At 52.8% G+C, this 18,129-nt stretch overlaps 1 protein-coding gene across 9 annotated transcripts in view; it reads right to left on the bottom strand.

Moving 5' to 3' along the window:
* Positions 1 to 965: 965 nt before the first annotated feature.
* Positions 966 to 18,129, bottom strand: part of SMOC1 (SPARC related modular calcium binding 1) — a 138,201-nt gene continuing 121,037 nt past the window's right edge. For 3 of the 9 annotated variants that reach the window (XM_036432872.2, XM_036432886.2, XM_045579279.1), the window contains exons 10-13: positions 16,467 to 16,572; positions 8,062 to 8,306; positions 3,437 to 3,490; positions 966 to 2,961 (exon numbers count right to left, since the gene is read on the bottom strand). In XM_036432872.2, the coding sequence (XP_036288765.1) occupies positions 2,945 to 2,961; positions 3,437 to 3,490; positions 8,062 to 8,306; positions 16,467 to 16,572 (422 nt within the window). In that variant the 3' untranslated portion in view covers positions 966 to 2,944. Of the gene's footprint in view, positions 2,962 to 3,436; positions 3,491 to 8,061; positions 8,307 to 8,328; positions 10,063 to 16,466; positions 16,573 to 18,129 lie in introns of those variants that run through there. The other 6 variants (XM_036432906.2, XM_036432923.2, XM_036432897.2 and 3 more) reach the window with 4 other exon arrangements.

Below are 18,129 nucleotides of genomic sequence, written 5' to 3' on the forward strand. Positions count from 1 at the left end.
TCAAGGGAGGCAGCTGGGGCGTGGGAGGAGTTCTGGGCTGGGACTCAGAAAACCTGGAGGTGATTCCTGGCCTTTCCCAGCTGGAGGCATCCGACAACTCACTGAACCCGGAGTCTGAACCACACGTGTGAATGGGGAGCCCGTCCCGCTGGGCTGCGGTGGTGGTAAATGTGACAGGGCCTGTGACACAGCACAGTGTCCGCACTGGAGGAGGAGGGACCCCTGTGACAGCATTCTAAGGGGTAGGCCTTTCCCAAGAAAGCTTAGCTGAAGAGAGGATTGGGAGACTTTTTCAAGAGGAAATACCTCCTGTTCACCTGCACAGAAAAAGGCCTCCAAGTGTGGCAAAGGATGTGGAGGAGGTTCTCAGGAGGTGAGGAGGCCCTTTCCCGGGACAGCTGTGTGCAGAGACGGGACAAGGGGAAAAGACGCAGGGATCCCTGGAGAGGACGCAGAGCCTCGTCTTCGCTGCCAGTCCTCACCGGAAGTCCTCCAGCTCTGGGAACCACCCCCGCTGCCTTAATCTAAATGTGTCCCCTACAAAACCAGGACTCAGCTGGCAGAACCCCACTGGGGACCTGTTCCCCGTCTAAAGCTGCTTCCCAGCCTGGGGTCTTGCAATCTGGATTGCGGCCAATGTGCCCACTCCCACCCACCAGCCTGGAGCCATGAGATGGGCTATCCCCCCACCCCCGCCCTAGTCCCACCCTAAAGCATGGCCAGTAATGTTCTGTACTCTCCAGGAGGGTTTGGAGGGGGTAGCTGAATGGGTGGAGGCAAGAAGAATTACAAAGAGAACATTGTAGCCACACCAAAGTATGGTGCCACCTCGTGGCCATCTGGGTTCTCTCCAGCCGCTGGGACTTCCTAGGATTAGCGTGGAGGGCACCCAATGGGGACACAACTCAGCCTTTTAGGAAATGATGCCCACCCAGAAGCCACCCAAAGAAAGAGGCAATGGCCACCAAGGTTTACCCATTTTTATTTGTCATAAAACAAGCTACAACTAGTGTCCCTCCCTCCTCACAAGGAAAACCACACAGCACAGCTACACCGGCAAGGAGGAGGAGGAGGAGGAAGCCTGGGGGGAGCTGGGTTTCTCCAGGAGGCGCCTTCTCCGTGTTGGATGCTTCCAGCAGGCCCAGAGGGGGCTGGGTCTCCCGGCAGGGCCGTCCAGTGCCGGCACGCACCAGTTCTCGGGTGGAAATGGGTGAGGGCTGCCTTTCCACATGCCCACGTTGGGATAGGGCCTCCAGTCTTCTGGAGACGAACTCTAGGGCCTTTGCCAGGACAGCCAGAACCTTCAGCTCATGTCAAAAAGGACCCTCCCCCCAGCCAGGCCTTGAAGGGCCAGCTCTCCAGACTCAGGTGGGAAACACCATCTGCAAGGTGGGTGCACCTTTGGGAACACTGGGATGCGATGCCAGGTGAGGCCAGGTTTGCAAGAGCAAGCCGATAGGGGCACCAACCCCGGGGGACCCGCCCTCCCTCTCTGCTGCCACAGCTGCTCCTAGGATGAGGCACTAAGCGTCACTTGCTCTCTGAGAGGGCATGGTCACCTGGGCAGAAAAAGCTGCTCTGCCCGAAGGCAGGGCAGCCCCCACTGGAACCTGGAAACAGGTCTGAGGAAAACGAGGCCCGAGGCCAGTATGCCCCCAGGTGGTTATTATTCCTACCCTTCCAGGAAAGGCAGAAGCAGGAGGCCCAAGGTCAGGGTCTTACTGAAATTGGCCTCAAGCCTGGAAACTCTTAAAAGCCTTTGAGGAAACAGGAAGAACCTCAGGTTTAAAAAAAATGAAACCATTGGGTTACCTATGAGGTACTGGACCCAACTCCTCCCTCAGGCTGCGCTGATCTCTGAGAGGGCGGGGCAGGGAGAGGGGAGGGAACACCCAGTGTGACCTGGCAGCCTAGGAGGGCCAGGTCTCAGAAGCCTCACCTGCGGGCCTGCAGGGGAGGAGCCCTTCTGTGGCCCTGCACTCCCCAACGATGCGTTCTGTCGTCTTCTTCAGTGGCTTCAATACTGACCTCTAAATAAAAGCCCCACTGCGTGCCTTTTTCCTCTTTGCCCTCCCTCTCATGTTTTACACAGAGTAGGTACTAAATGGGGGTGGGGGGGGGAATGTTGCAACTGATCAATGCAAATCCTCTGAGGACATCTGCACAGGGGTCACTAGAATCCTGGTCTGGCTACGGGCCCGGGGCCACCTGGGGGTCTGGGTAACATGGAGAACTGGTGTCTTAGCTGCCTATTTCCCTCGCTCCAGGAGCAACTCCCACCTCTCCCCCCAACCCAAGCTCCCTTGAGAAGGCCAACAGAGACGTGGCTTGCCAACCTTGACAGCGTGGGGCGATTCCCTCCTCTCACCAAAAAAGACTGGGGGTGTCTGCAGGGAGCGGGAGGGCCCCCATCCATGTGCACACAGGGTCAGTTTCCAAACAGAAGGCAGGTGGGCTGGGGACTCAGCCCTGGGTTCTCGGAAGCTGGGCCGCGTGGCCAGAGCTTCCACACGCAGAGCAGGGAGCGGGAGGGAATAAACAAACAGCAATGCCAATGCCTGTACAAAAGAACTATACAATTTACATATATATTTATATACAGTATATAAATCTCTTTCTTCTCAGTCCCGCAACACCTCCCCCCAACCCCCCCACAAAAAAAAACCCCTAAAAGTTGTCAGTAGCAGATCCAAAAACTTACAATAAGAGAGAATACACAATCATTCTTCCCTTTCCTTTTCCCACTGTGGTATTAGATATTGGTGTTTACAAAGGAAACCAAAAAAAGAACACACGCAAATAAGAGTTATTAAAAGTGCAAACAGGGTGGGCACCACTCATGTTACATGGGATGTGGCTGGGCCGTGGCAAGGTCGAAGGTCAGGCGTCTGGTGATCCGTCCCATCTCCCTGGTCTCGCCACTTGCCCTTTGGTTTTCTGCTTCTTAGACGAGGCGTCCTACTGAGAAGGGGGATAGAAACAAGAAGAGGGTAGAGCTGGGTTATGAGCAGTCCAACTACACGGATCCATTTCCCCCTAAGAGCAGCCTTTTCCACCTGCTGCTGGATAACGGGCTGGGGCAGGGCACAGGTAGCCTTCACTTGCAGCTAAGCCCACGTTTTACCAGCCCATTCTCTGCCACCAGGAGGCATCGTCACATGGCAACTGGCACAAGTGTGGCTTTGCTCTCTGCACAAACCGCACTTCTCCCAGATGCCAGCCTTTCAACCGGGGCTGGCAGAGCGGCCCTTGCTCATCTACAGGTGGGAGTGGTGGGATCCTCACAGCGCTCACCAACCTTTCTCCTGTATCCTCCGTGAAGAGACAAAAAGAAATTGGGAGACTAGGTTCCTTGGCCAATCCCTCCACTCCCGCTGCAGTACCAGAGCTGCACGAGGGGGCCCACGGAGCAGACCCCAGAAAGAAGGCAACTTACTGAATGGGTTTGTGCCTGCTCGTTTTCCCTGGGGGGAGCTGCCAAGACTACCACCTGCAATAAATAGGAACACGTGACGCTCAAGTGGCCTTGACCCAGAGAACTGGCAGAGCTTCCTCTCCATCCCCTCTCACTCCAGAAGGGAGTGGTCGTGGGAAAGAGCCAGGGGTTGCGTTGTGCTTCCGGTTCTGTGGGTGTCGGCAGCCCTGCTCTGCCTGAGGATCTCATTGCTAGCCAACACCTTCCAACAAAGTCGCTTTGCCATCAGGCCAGGCCCCACCGGGGGCCTCCCTGGAATCCTCTCAGCTGTTCACTCAGAAGAGCTTTTGTGCCAATGGACACATTTGCATAACCTGGACACTTCTTGGTCCTGGTTCTCCAAGTCACCGAATGTCAGAGGTGGAAGCATCTTTGCGACCAGCTGGTCCCTTCCTTTTACTTGACATATCTGGAAACCGAGGCTCAGAGCAGTTGAGTGACTTAATCAGGGTCCAAGGTGTGTTCTGTAACACCCATCCCGCCCCACAGGGAGGCTCCTGTGGGGCCCAAGTCTTCTAAAGAAAGAGTGGGCAGCTGGGAGGCAGCACACCAGGAGTCATGTGACTGGAGCCATGTGACTATGCATGTCCATCACCCTACTGCTCCTGCTCTGCCTCTCACAGAATTATCCCGAGGATGGAGAATCTATGGAGGCTGAGAGAGGGCTGTGAGGAGTATGAAGCGTGGTGGGATCCATGCCACCCACTGGTCATGGGAGCCCACCATTCCAGGTGCCTCCAGTTATGCTAACCTTCCTAGAGACCTGAGAGGGAGAGGACCCGGGGTGGGCTGGGCACGGGGCAGATGTTGGTATAGCCAATGCTACATGGACAGGCAGGCAGGTGGGAAGTGGCAGCGCCATCTATCATGGGCTCCAGCCAACTGGCTTCTCCCAGTCGTGAGCTGAGCCTTCCGCAGCCCCACCCACCCGCTGAGAGGAGAAGGACTCCCAGCCAGCAGCAACCAGCTTTCCCTGTGGGCTCACCGTGCTAGTCCCCTCACATAAGTCCAGTGGGGCACTCCTCATGGCAATTGTATGTGACAGCTGGAAAATGGTCACATTATCCCCACAGGAGGCTTGGAGAGGGCATAGCAAACATAGCCCTGGCTCTCTGCTTCCAAACCACCAAGGAGAAAGTAGGCACCAGGGGCCTGACCCAGAGCAGACAGCATTCAGGACAATTCAAGGGGAAGTTGCCATTTTTCAAAAATGGAGGAATTAGTCTCCACCCTGCCTGTCTCACAGGAGGGTGACAGTATTCCTGATAAAGGTGCTTTATAAACTGGGAAGGGCCAGTTAAGAAAGAGGCCCAGCCTTTTTTCTGCTACAGAGAATTCCCCTCCTGTGAGGAGTCTGGTTGCTAAAAATACCCATCTGTGTTCAAGAGTCATTTCCAAAAAATTTAGTCCCACAGACCCAAAGCTACATTCACCCCCAAACACTGCGTCCTTCCCCCAACCCTTCTGAGCCCCCATCTGGCATGCAAGCCCCTCTCAGCCCACCAGAGGGCAGCACATGACACCAGATGACCAAGGAACGGGCTCTGTTCCCTACAACCATCTACCTAAGTGGCCTCCAAGGCTCCAAGACAAGCCACACGAGATAAAGCAACACTTGTTTGTTTGAAATGGTTGTTGGCTTTTCATTCCTGAATACAGATGAAATTTGCCACTTCAGAACCTGCCAAGCATCCATGGGTGAGTCTTGTTGTCAGGAAGGAGGCGGACATGTGTCCCACTGTTAGGTCCTGCATCCTTTCATTGAGAATGTCAGATGTTATTGATCCAGGCAGCTTTCAAAGCAGCAGAGGGACCAGGGAAGCTGCTTTCAGTTCATGGGTGTATTCCCCTAGTATTATTAGTTTGCCTTTATACATTCACCATGAACCAGATCTGGGCTAAGCTCTTCACATGCACCATCTTGTTAAATCTTCACACCAAACATATGAAGTAAATAACATCATCTCCATTTTGCAGGTGAGGAAGCTGAGGCTCAGAGAGTTTAAGTAACCTGCTCAAAACTGCAGAGCTAGTAAGAGGCAGAGTTGGGGGCTGCCTTCAGGGCCTGTGCAGCAGCCGGGGTGCCCAGCAAGGATGGAGTGGCCCCGAGGTCACCACACTCTGCCTCCTCTAGGCCTGGGTGCTATGTGGACCATAACTACCCTCATGGGCAGGGGACCAAGGACAGAGTCGCTACAGGCCTGTGTGTCCATCCCTTCTCTGCTCAGAAGTGCTCCTGGCCAGGCCTGGGGTCTACACTAATACTGGGTGGTCACTTTCCAATACTGGCCTCTGCATGTACTCTGTGAAAAAAGCACAGATTCCATGTGTGTCAAAGCAGGATGTCACCACAAGAGGCAACCCCCTCATCCATTCATTCACTCGGTTGACAAGATTCTAATGGACTGCTACCAGGTGCCATGCACGGTGCTAGAGGCAAGGAACTGAAAAGGCACAGTCCATGGCTTTAAGGGGAAAAAGACAGTAAAGTGCAACACAGTGTGGTAAGTGCTACTGACAGAGGCAGGAATCTCATGAAGAAGAACAGTAATATTGGCATTCTATTGAGCTTTCAGGCATTATGATAAATGCTCTCACTCGCTGTCTCACTGAGTAGGCACAACAGCCGTATGAGGTTGATGCTCTAGTTATGCCCACTTTACAGATGGAGAAACTGGAGCCCAGCTGAGTAGTTGGTGTGTGGTGAAAGAGCTAGTCAGTGGCAGAGGCAGGGTTTGAACCATGACACTGGTGACACCAAAAACTCTGGGGACACCAAGTGGCATCCTCACCGGATGGAAGTGCCCAAGTGATGAGGTCACTCACCCCAGAACCGGGGCCAAAACCCAGAGATGGAAGGGGCAGGCCCTGAGTCTGGATACCTGTGGTGACTGCCATGCAGTCCCTGGGTTTACACCATCCACTGAGGGTTAGAATGAGGACAAGGCCTTGGGTCTCTTCCTAGGTGGCCTCACCTTTTCCAAAGCTGGCATTTCAAATAAGTCAGCATCACCCCAGTCAGAACCATCAGCCCAGACCCTTCACTTGCTCTACAGATCGTTTCATCTTCCCACCTGACATGCCCTAACATGCTCGGTGCCTTCCCCGGCCCCTATGCACCCTCTACTCTCCTTTCCATGCCGCCCACCTCAGTGAATGGACCCCCATCCAGCTATCCATCATCCCCATCTCCGCTCAGCCACCACATCCTGCCTCTCTCAAACCCGCCCCCCACCTTCATCCCCACTGGGTTTCTCATAACTTGGGCCTCCCTCATCTCCTGCCTGGACAAGGCCACAGCCACCTGTTGGGTACTAGGCCTTGTTTATCTCCATTCTGTTTCCCACGCTGCAGCCAGAATAATTTTTTAAAGCAAAACTGATCTATAGTTTCTCACACTGAGCCCCTTCAACAGCTTCCCACTAACCTAATAAAGTTGAAACTCACCTTGCTTTCTGCCCCACCCTTTCCCTCCATCCTCAGACATGCACTGCAGCCACACTCACGCCTCTGAGTTCCTCTCACACTCGGTGTCCTCCCCTCGGCACTTGGCCTCTTCCTTTCCCTCATCTGGCCTGTCTGCTGCGCCAGCTCCTACTGATTCCTTGGGCACTGGTTTAGACCAGGGTTGGCAAACTTCCCTGTGAAGGACCTGATAGCATATATTTTAGGCTTTGTGGGCCATGTACTGTCTCTGTCATTCCTTCGTCTTTAAAAAAAAAAAAAAATCATATCCCTTTAAAAATACAAAAACCATTCTTGCTCACAGACCATATGAAAACAGGCCACAGACTAGACTGGGCTCACAGCCAGGGTGTGCTGATCCCTGGTTTAGACATCAGTTCCTTCAAGAAGTTTTCCAAGGCAGCCTGGCCCCACGCTGATTTAGGTGCCCCTACCTATGTCCCTATGATATTCTGTACTTGTCTGCCTGCGACAGAGATAATTAGATGCTGGCCAGACTCCATCCTCTCCTCCTCTGCTGGGCTCCCAGCCTTTCTTACTGTCAGGTGCGGTCCAGTGACTGAGATTCAGCCAGTGAAATACGGGAGGTAACGTGTGTCACTGCAAGGCTGGCCCATAAAACTCCCGTGTGCACTGCTCCATGCTTTACCCCTGACTGGGGATGCAGATGACCCCACGGTGACCTTGGGAGCCACCTGATAAAGATGGCACATTCTTAGCCAGGATTTCAAAGTATGGAGCAATCCCTACTCTTTCCTTCCCCTACTCACCACACACACATACACACACAATGACTTAGAATCATGCTGAACTGTTACGTGGAAGAGACAACCAATTTCCACTGTGCTGAGCATTGCAGGTGTGGGTCTGCACTTGGCCTGTCCTCACACACTCTCACAGTGCTTATCACAACATCTGTAAACATTTTCATGTCTAAGGAAGGATGGGGACCTTGTTCATCTCTTCCTCCAGTGTGCAGGCATCCAGCATGAAGCATAGCATCCTCCCAGGTCACAGCTGAATAAATGAGCAGCTGGGATCCCATTGATTGGCGAGCCCTTGGTCCCTGGGCCTGGTGGGGCACGTATTGCAAGGCCAGGAACCCAGGGGCGAGCACTCACCTTCTTTGCTCACACCCAGGCAGCCCTTCAGCTCGGGCAGCGAGATGACCTTGTCCTTGTTCAGGTCACAGTAGTCGGTGAAACGCCGGGCGCATTTCTTGGGCTTGGCTTTCTTCTTCACGTAGCGCTTGAAGGGCTTCATCTCCCTCTTGTTGATGTCGTTGCTGCTGTTGCTGTCCAGCTGGCTGAAGTACCAGTGCACCACTCGCTCCTCCAGGGTGTGGCTGGGGTCCGGCTCTGAGAACCTGGGCCACGGACAGATACCCCCACCCCAGAGAGCACCGCTCAGATGCCGTAGAAACCATCAGCCCCACCAGATTCTCTCCCGTAGCTCAGGTGGTGGGCTGCGGGCAGCCAGGAAGACATGGCTCCTCCAGCCGAGACCTCTCAAAGCCACTCAGCCCGTACAGAATCAAGCCATCCTCTCCAGCCTGGATGGCCCAAGTCCAGTGAACAACTTTATCACATGAATCTCCTTCACTTCCTACCATAGCAGTTCTTGTACAAGATGGGTGTTCAGACATACTGGCTGGACTTAACTCACCTGAGAAAACCACAGCTTGGATTTCAGCTGTCCTTCTCCTGGCCTAGTGTCCCCTGCCAGACAAGCTGCTCTTCACACATGAACATGTATGAGTGTGGCTCAAATGCACGTGACTATGGGGAAGGGTGCTCTGAGTGGGTACCACACCCCCTGGTCCCGGGAGGGCTTCCAGAGTGGGAAGCACAGCCCCTGGCCCTAAGCTGCTCACTGTCTCAGCGACACAGAGCCCCAGACAGGATTGCAGGCATGGAGAACTTGGTGTGGAGTGTGACGTTCCTGTGGCCCATCACTGTCAGGTCCCGCAGGCATTGAGAGAAGGCCATAGGAGGGACACAGCAAAGGTTCTAAACTGGCCATCCCAGGCCTGCTAGAGGCAAGTCCACGGAGAAGATTGAGCCAGCAGGGCCCGGCGGGCCCGGCACACCACATGCTAACGAGAATGCCAGAGACTCTGCTGAGAAGCATTTCACCAGAGGAACCACAACAGCCTGCTGGTGTGTGCGGCACAGCAGCGGGCATGGCTCACAGCCACCAACATGTGGTGACCCCACAGTGACACTGCCTGCACTGTAACTGCCCATGCGGCTCATCCCTCGCTTTGGTCACTGATGCCTCATTTCTCCCCAGAAGGACTCTGGGTGCTAGTTGATATTTAAAACTCTGAAAGCCAGGGATGGGTCTATTCCAGGGGGAGACCGAGGTCTCCGACCAGAAGGCCACAGCCCTGGGAGTGAGTAAGGATACAAACAGAGTTTCTAAAACTGGCCAGTCCCAGTCCCGCTAGAGGTGAGTCCACAGAGAAGCTTAATGGCAGGAGGTCAGGGGTGGGCCCAGGCCCTTGTGTTCAAACTCCCGGGCAACCTTCCCGTGGCAGAGGGTGTAAGACTGAGCCCGGGAGTTCCACGTCCAGATACTTAGTCTGCAGGGCGCTGGGGCAGACAGGTAACCACCATGCATCAGAAGCAAGACCGAGGGTCTCCCTGCTCCAAAGGGGTCCTAGCTCAGGGGCTCGGGGTCTACCAGAACATTCTGCAGCTGAGCCTGGCAAAAAAAAATATTCAAGGCACTTGCCAATGCCTTGGGGTTCCCTGCCAGGGTTTGCTGAGTTTTCCAGATGGGAGGGGACTACCCTGAACCCCTCCCCTATGGATGGACAAGCCAGCAAACTCCCTCCGCTTCCTACCCCCAAGTGACCTCAACGTTTAGGGAAAAAGAAGTTTCATTACTGCTAATGCCCAGTCCTCATTAAGTGGATTGCAGTCTTGGGCAGGCCCCCTTGGGCAGGCACCCTGGACTGAGACCAAGAGAGCGCAATTAGTGGATCTGCCAGCAGGACCTCATCCTGACAGGTTTAACACGGGAGGACCTGGGAAGGTGGAGGCACCAGCTGCCTCGGGCTCCCTGGGAATCCGCTCGTCTATCCTGGGAGCCAGGCTGGGGAGATCTTCGGATCAGGCCTGCAGTTATTCACCGTGGAGCTCAGATTTCTGTCTCTGCCAGTACAGACACCGGGGTGTCTATTTTACCTGCAACATTCATTTTCAAGCCTGCCCCTGCAGGGTGTGCCAGGTGGGCAGCAGAAAATTCCTGGTCAGGATGTTCATAGTGCAGGGGAGGGTGGCCAGCTCCCTGTGGGAGCGCCCTGTCTGCCTGTGCAGCCCCTAACCTCGAGGGAGGACCCATGGTGGAGGAGCCCCAGGAGAGGTGTTCCAGTTACTCCCACCGGGGGTTCTCTAGGGCGGCTGGGGCTGGGCAGGGCCCTCTGGCCAGGGGACCATGAGCGTCCCAGGCAAAGGCAGCTAACCTTTAGGCTCAGCATAGCGTCATGTCTACCTAGAGGCTGGAATAATAAAGTCTCAGTCGCTGAGACGGGAAGGAATGAGGTCATCCCGCCTGCACGCCCTGCCAGGAGCGGCTCACTGCCTCCAGCACGTGTTCCTGGGGCTCCCGCCGGCCCAGTTCTCAGCACCTCCACTGATGGAGCTGCCTGCACCTACCTTTAGGTTCGTTTGCAGCAAGAAGCCTCTCTTCTCACTGTACAACTCCTGAGAGTTCCCTCCCATGCTGAGAGTTAGTCATTTTGCTCCTGCTCCCCTGATCCCTCCCTTTCTTTTTTTAAAAAATTGATTTCAGAAAGAGAGAGAAACATCAATGATGAGAGAGAATCATCAACCAGCTGCCTCCTACACGCTCCCTACTGGAGATGCAGCCTACAATACGGGCATGTGCCCTGCCTGGGAGTCAAACTGTGACTTCCTGGTTCATAAGTCACTGAGCCACACCAGCCGGGCTTTCCTCCCTTTCCTCCGACTCTCCTTCCTGCCCTGTCTCCCTTGTCCAGAGAGCCATGTTACCGCCCTCCTTGCCCCCAGAACCTCAAGCCTGGAGCAGCCATGCCTTCCGACTGCTGTTCTCCCCTGGTCTTCCTCCCGATCTGGCCCCTGGAGGCTTCAAGGACACTTGCAGAGGAGAGGCCCTCTCGGTCCCATGAAGCAATGCCCCCTTCTCTCTGTCACACTGACACAGCCCCAGCTTGCCCGTGGAACCTGAGGGTCCCCCTCTTTCCTTCCTCCTCCCAGCTGGTGTAGGACTCTCGGCTCTGAACTTCTTTGACCTCCAGATGCTCACACTCCCCCTCAAATACAGAGCTCAGCTCTCTACCGGAAGCAGCAGCGCTAAGGTCCTGCCTTGGAACCCAATGCCTTGTCCAGGCCCAGCTCCCAATGCATTTAAAGCAAGCATTTCTTAGCTTTGGGAGATGGCTTTCTGAGAACCTAGGTAAGCTAGAGTCCTTCTCCCTAGGAAAACGCACACCCACAAAGGACTCTGTAGATTTTAGGGATTTAATGGACCCCTATACCTCTTCCAAGGTCACAGACTCAGGTAAAGAACCCTTGATTTACAGGGAAGAAGATACTCACCACACCCCAAAGAATGTTTAAGCATGAACCTTCCAGAAGAAGATGGGGCGAGACAAAACATAGTAACACAGAAGGATTTCAGGATCATTTCCATATTTCCAACAAAACATAGTAGAAAAAAAAGAAAACTCTGGAGGCATCTGGTTTAAAACTATGTAAAAATCAGGTTTCTGGCTTCGTAACAGCGTTAAGTCCCAGGCCTACCAAGTGTCACAAGATTTAGTTAAAACTGAGATCTGCTGAGTGTCCTGGGCCAGCCAAACCAGCCATGGGCACAAGTAGAAGACAGAAGGCCTCTGTTAACTAAGGGGAGCCAAGGTTTTCCCAACAGAACGAGGAGGGGCCAGGAGGGCCCCTCCCAGAGTTTCCAAGAATCTCTCAAGCAGTCTTGACTGGAGCCCTTTCCATCATAGCTAGGCAAATTTACCCCAGCCTCCAGACTATACTCTATTTTTTTTTAAACATATTTTATTCATTTTACACAGAGAGGAATTGAGAGGGGCAGAGAGTTAGAAACGTCGATGAGAGAGAAACACTGACCAGCTGCCTCTTGCACACCCCCATTGGGGGTGCACCCGCAACCAAGGTACATGCCCTTGACCGAATCAAACCTGGGACCTTTCAGTCCACAGGCCGATGCTCTATCCACTGAGCCAAACAGGCCTTGGCCAGACTATACTCTATTGAGCCGCCCGTGCCCCCACCCACCCCACCCCCAGCCCCGCTCTTTTAGCTTTCTATAGTATACTTTCAATACTTTGACAACTTGCACTCCCAGCTCTAGGCTTATTCTGGCATCAAACTTCAAACCCTTCTCTCACACATGCACACATGATACCCACTGGAGACCAGGACTACTGGAATTCAAAGCTGGTTGGACAGGGTCTGGGGATCCTCCATTCAAGGGTGCAATAGTCCCTTTTGACCACTTAGCATCAATTTGCTGGTCCATGCCACAGCCTCTCTACAGGTAAAGTCCCACTTCTACTCAAAGGGACCATTGGGTATGTAGGGCATTCAGGTATCCTTGGATATGGTGGGAGAGACACAGTAAAATGCTCTGTCTCTGGGCTGTTTAGGTGGCTGATCTGCTGACTCCTGTCTCTAGGGATAGGGAAACATGCTAGAGCCAGGAGCCCCTTGACTGGCCTCCATGAGTCTTCTCCCAAGTGGAGAGGTGGCAGGTGCCACCCTTCCGCAGCACTTTCAGTTTTGCTTCTGGGGCCTGAGCCCTGCCAGGCCTTGGCTGCAATGCACAGCTGGAGAGCCAGCCCCATTTACTAGTACCACAAGGAAACTTGCTTCGGCCAAGATCGTGGGCCCAGTTCTGCTGTCCCAAGCAGTTTTATAGAAGGTGAGGTGGGACGGCCCAGAGGCGCTGGCCAAACCAAACAGACCAACTGAGCTGCCTCTGGCATTGGGGCCCGCCTGGCCAGCTGTGCGGGAGGGCGGGGCTGGGAAATGCCAAGTCAGCCACATTCCAGCCTCTTCCTGCAAGGCCATCAACAAGTAACCACACTGGGCAGGAAGGAGGAAGCCACAATAAAGACAGTCTCTCCTAGAGGGACCACAGAAAGCCCAGGAGGTTCACATGTCCCATCCCACCTCCCCACACAGTTGCCTTTCTCCGGGGTGAGTGAAGAAAGGACTCACACACAGTTCTCCAGCTGGGATCTCAGAACTCTGCCTTTGGGACTGATAAAAGCTAATTGGGTACCATGGGAGGACTGATCAAAGGGAGAACTCTGCTTCGTGAAACCATGGTGGGAAGGACCAAGCAAGATGATGATTCAATAATCCAAGATGCCTTCATTGAGAACAGCTGCCCTGAAAAGACACTAGGCCAGCCCCTCCCATGCACCAGCCACCGACGGTTCCAGGGACATCCATTCTACTTCGTCTATTTTTAGATTTGGGTGGCACTGCTTTCCCTCTAGGTCAGGCTAGCAGACCAGAAAAGGAAGTAGACTTCCCTCTTCTCTTCTCCTCCTCCTCCTCCCCCTCCTCCTCCTCCTCCTCCTCCTCTTCCTTCTTCCTCTCTCTCTCTCTCTCTCTCTCTCTCTCTCTCTCTCTCTCTCTCTCTCTCTCTCTTCCATTTCCTGCATCTGAGAAGTCTTTAGATCCTAACAATCTCATTCCTAAAGCTTCAGGACATCACCCCTTTCCCATAGCTCTAGCCCATCCTTCCTCATTGTTCACACTGACCGCCGTGTAGCCTTCCTGCCCCGACTGGCTTCTGCCCTCTTTGTCTTGAATCACAAGACCCAGCATGATCTGGATGCCGCCCAACTCTGCCGCCTCATCTCCTGCCTGGCCACAGCCTGACTCCCAATATAAGCCATGCTTCTTGCAATTCCTTCCACAAGGACCTACCTTGTTCGGACCTCACTACCCCTATGGCCTCCTCTGCTAGGATGCCCTTACTCCTGGTCCATTCAAGTCGGAGCATTTTCCCATTTTTAAGAGAAGAGGTGGCTCCAATGTCATCTCCTGTGTAAAGCTTTATCTCACATACCCTCCCTCCCCAGAGTCCCTGCAGCACCTTATCTGCCTCTATTATTATACTGACTTTAAAATACAACCACGTGATTAGCTATCTCATCTTCCAGGACTCCTCCAGACCAAGAGCTGTGTCCTTGTCCCAGAATGTCCCCAGAACCCAGTGCAGAGCTTATATGAGGGGAGGGCAGAGATGTAAGAGTGTGTGCAAAACTAAAATCTCCACGCCTGACAGGTGGGTTGGGAGGGAAGGCACCCTGCGTTCAGCACTGTCCAGCATCCCTCCTGTCCCTTCTTCCACTGTCCTGAGTAGGACTGTTTCCCACTGGCCTCAGCTGATGTCCAGCTTTAACTGCCAGACCTTGAGCAGACGCAGGAGAGCCCCAATATGGTTTTCTTACACTCATGTGGTATCAGAGAGAACTCAAGTGCTCTGTCCTCCCTCCTTATCCTCCCTGTTTCTATCCTATGCCATCCTCCTTCCTCCCACTGAGGACTATCACTCCATATATCCAAGATAAAAGGCCTTAGTTCTCTGTATCAGACAGTGATCCCTCCACCCATCCACCCATCCTTTCAACTGTTTAATCATTTAGCAAACATTTATTGAGCACCTGGTATGGGCCAAGCACTATTCTGAATTCTGGGAATAAATACAGCAGGGAAGAAAGCAGAGAATGCTCCTCTCACAGAACTTACATTTCCATCGAGTGGAGTGACACAGGTAATAAACAAAACAGCAAGACATCAGACAGTGGTAAGCATTAGGCTGAGAATTAAAAAGAGGTGTTGTGATGGAGGGTGCCCGGCAGCTCCTGCCCACTGGGTGGTGTCTGAGAAGGGATATTAAAATGCACCAGCAGGGACCAATCCTGGGAAGACAGGGAAATCACTGTGCTGGGTTTTCCCCAGGGCCCTACAGCTCCAGGCTGAAGGAGCAACCAACAGACATGGAGGCCCCGGGCAGGCAAGAGCTTGGTAGAGAGCAGCAGTCAGCAAACTCATTAGTCAACAGAGCCAAATATCTACAGTACAACGACTGGAATTTCTTTTGAGAGCCAAAATTTTTAAACTTAAACTTCTTCTAACACCACTTCTTCAAAATAGACTTGCCCAGGCCGCAGTATTTTGTGGAAGAGCCACACTCAAGGGGCCAAAGAGCCACATGTGGCTCGCGAGCTGCAGTTTGCCAACCACATACCTAGAGGAACTGAGCAGGGCCAGTGGCTGGAACATAATGATGGGAGGGAGAGGATTATGAGAAGAGGACCAAGGCCACAAAACCACCCTGCAGAGTCCGCTCAGGCCAGGGCTCACTCTGAACACCATGGGAAGATCTAGGAGAGTGTTCACCCAGGAAACTGACACCCCTGGCCAGCTACCTCCCTGAATAACTGTGTCTTTCTCTTTCTCTCATCCCTGCCGCCTTACTTGATTTCTAAATGATTTCTTACTTCCCCTTATTTGTCTTTTGATTGCAAGTTCAGCCTCTGGGTTACACAATTACCAAATGCAGCTCAAATCTTCCATTCAAAACCAAACATAGACAAGCTATATGAGCTTAAAATGTAAAAACATGCCAGGAAAGCATATTTTTACAAACTTCTCCCAATTCTATATAGCACCCAAAGGAGAGGTAGTTTTTGAAAGTATTCCTTCCCTATTAAAAGCATTTATACACTTCTTAGTTTTTATTTTTTGTAAAAATCTCTTGGCCCACGATGTGAGAGTAAGATATCAGTCCTAACCACTCCTGGCATCAGAGTCTACCTGCTCTCTGGGCCCCAAGCGACCCCTTCCTTATCTGCTCACAGCTCCGGTCCTTTCCCAGCTCTCAGCCTGCCTGGAGCAAGACCACAGGGTCTCAAGGTCTGGGCCCTGAAAGAAGCTAATGGGGTGAAGCTTGAGGTCTCATCTCCTTCACACTGAAGCTCAAGTGCCTGTCAGCTCCCTCAGTCAGCAAGCACATCAGCTCCTGAACTGAGGTGGTTTTGGCCCGGGAGTGTCCAGTCCCACTGAACAGAACCCCGTGGAATTATCAGAGACCAAAAAGGTACCTGGCTCCTTCCTTCTGAGAAGACAACACAAACGTTCTGTCCTCCCTCACTGTCCTCCCTGGTTTCATCATATGCCATCTCCCTTCCTGCCAGTGAGGACTATCACTCCACATATTCACCTCTGAGACCAAAGTGGTGGAAGTCCCTTGATCTGGAGGAGCTCCTGGAAGATGAGATAGCTACTCACTGCAAGCTACAGACAAGCAACAAAGAATGGGGAAGGGCTTTTTGATGGAAGGTGGGACAAAGCAGTCTCAGAAGGACTGACCCTACTCAATACCTCCCCACTCCCTGACCCCACTCCCCAGGCCCAGTCTCCACAGCATTTGGATTGTCAGGGGCCCCAGATTCCCCACTGGGCCCAAGTCCAGCTCACATCCTCACCTCCCACCTCCAGTGGGCGCTGCTGAGTTAATGGCCTGCACCATGTCTGTGGTGAGGGCATCCAGTAGGCTGGTGATAAATTCCATTTTCTTTCCTTCCGGACAGCCTGAAAAATAAGGTGAGGTTTGAAGGCTGAGGCCAGGTAAATAATCAAACAGTTTCCTTGGCAACCACCATTTCCCAAACCTCTCCCAGTCCTTCATGTCCAGCCAAATCCATTTTGGGAATCGTTTACCACTCAGATGGCTCTCACAATCCTCCACAGTTCCTTCACCTGCAGCCCACAGAGGACACTCAGACTACATGGATAGTAAGGCTTTCAATTGCTTTCATCCTACCAACTTTTGCTGTGCACTAACTGTTAGGGGTCTAACTCAGGGCTATAGTGTCCTCACCCTTGTGAAGTTCACAGTCTACTGGGAACTTCTGGTACAGTTCTGATACAGTGTGGTCAGCGGTCTCTGCAGGCCAGACCAGGTGCTGAAGACACACAAGGTCACAGTTGACTCAAACAGACCTACCACTTTACCTATCCAAGAACCTCCTCCTTTATTTTCACTTCTCTTCTCATCCACCTTAGGTGATAATGATCAAATCTCCCTTCTAAACGCTCTCAAATCCTTTGTTTTTCTTCTTCTCCTTTGCTCTATTCCAGCAAGACCCAAAGCATGGGTGAACCTTCTCACAGATTTGCTCTTTTCAAGTCGACAGCCATGTAGCTCAGGATTGCTAGTGTGCGCACCATCACACATATGGGTATCCCTGTCAATTCAATGGGCCCGTGACACTCCCTACACAGTCTGCCTTGACTATTTCATTCTCTTTTCCTTTCAAGTCCTGCAGGTGTCAGTATACCTTCTTTGCAAATACCTTTTCAGAGAAGCCTGAGACTCTGAAGTAGGCTCTCCCTGTCCTCACAGCACCATGCTCTTTCCCTTCAGAGTTTCTGTCACTACTATTTGTATGTTTATATTCATTTATTTGCACACTCTCTGTCACTTCCACTATGTAAAAGTCATGTCAATTTTTTTGTTGTTGTTAATCCTCACCTGAGGAAATTTTTCCATTGAGAGTGGAAGGGAGTGGGAGGAGAGAGAAGGAGAATGGGGAAGAGAGGGAAAGGGAGAAGGAGAAGGAGGGAGGGAAGAAGAGGGAGGGGGAGAGGAAGAGGGAGAGAGAGAGGGAGAGAGAAACATCAATATGAGAGAAACACATGCTTTGGTTGCCTCCTGCACATGCCCCAACTGGGACCAGCGGTCAACCCGTCAACCCAGGTATGTCCCCTTGACTGGAAATTGAACCCAAGACCCTTCAGTGTGTGGGCTGATGCTCTAACCACCGAGAAACACTGGCCAGGGCCCACATGTCACTTTTGATCCAGCAGTGATACTCAGTGCCAGGCACACAGGAGAATCCCAATTCATGCTTGCTGTGGAGATGGCTAGAAAGAACCACCCCGGCCTGCACAATTCCATTCTTGTAACAGGGTGACTTCTACACACCTCCCTGGGAAACCCCAGGCCTTCAGGAGCCTCTGTTGCCAGTTCTCACACTGGGGTCCTGATGGGGAATGGGAAATAGGGACAGGGGATCAGAAGGGGGACCCAGCTCTCACAATAACAGGTCCCAGTTTATGCTGATTAAAACCACCAATCTGTAGTAA

Source organism: Pipistrellus kuhlii, unplaced genomic scaffold, assembly GCF_014108245.1.
Source record: "Pipistrellus kuhlii isolate mPipKuh1 unplaced genomic scaffold, mPipKuh1.p scaffold_m20_p_1, whole genome shotgun sequence".
Lineage (NCBI taxonomy): Eukaryota > Metazoa > Chordata > Mammalia > Chiroptera > Vespertilionidae > Pipistrellus > Pipistrellus kuhlii.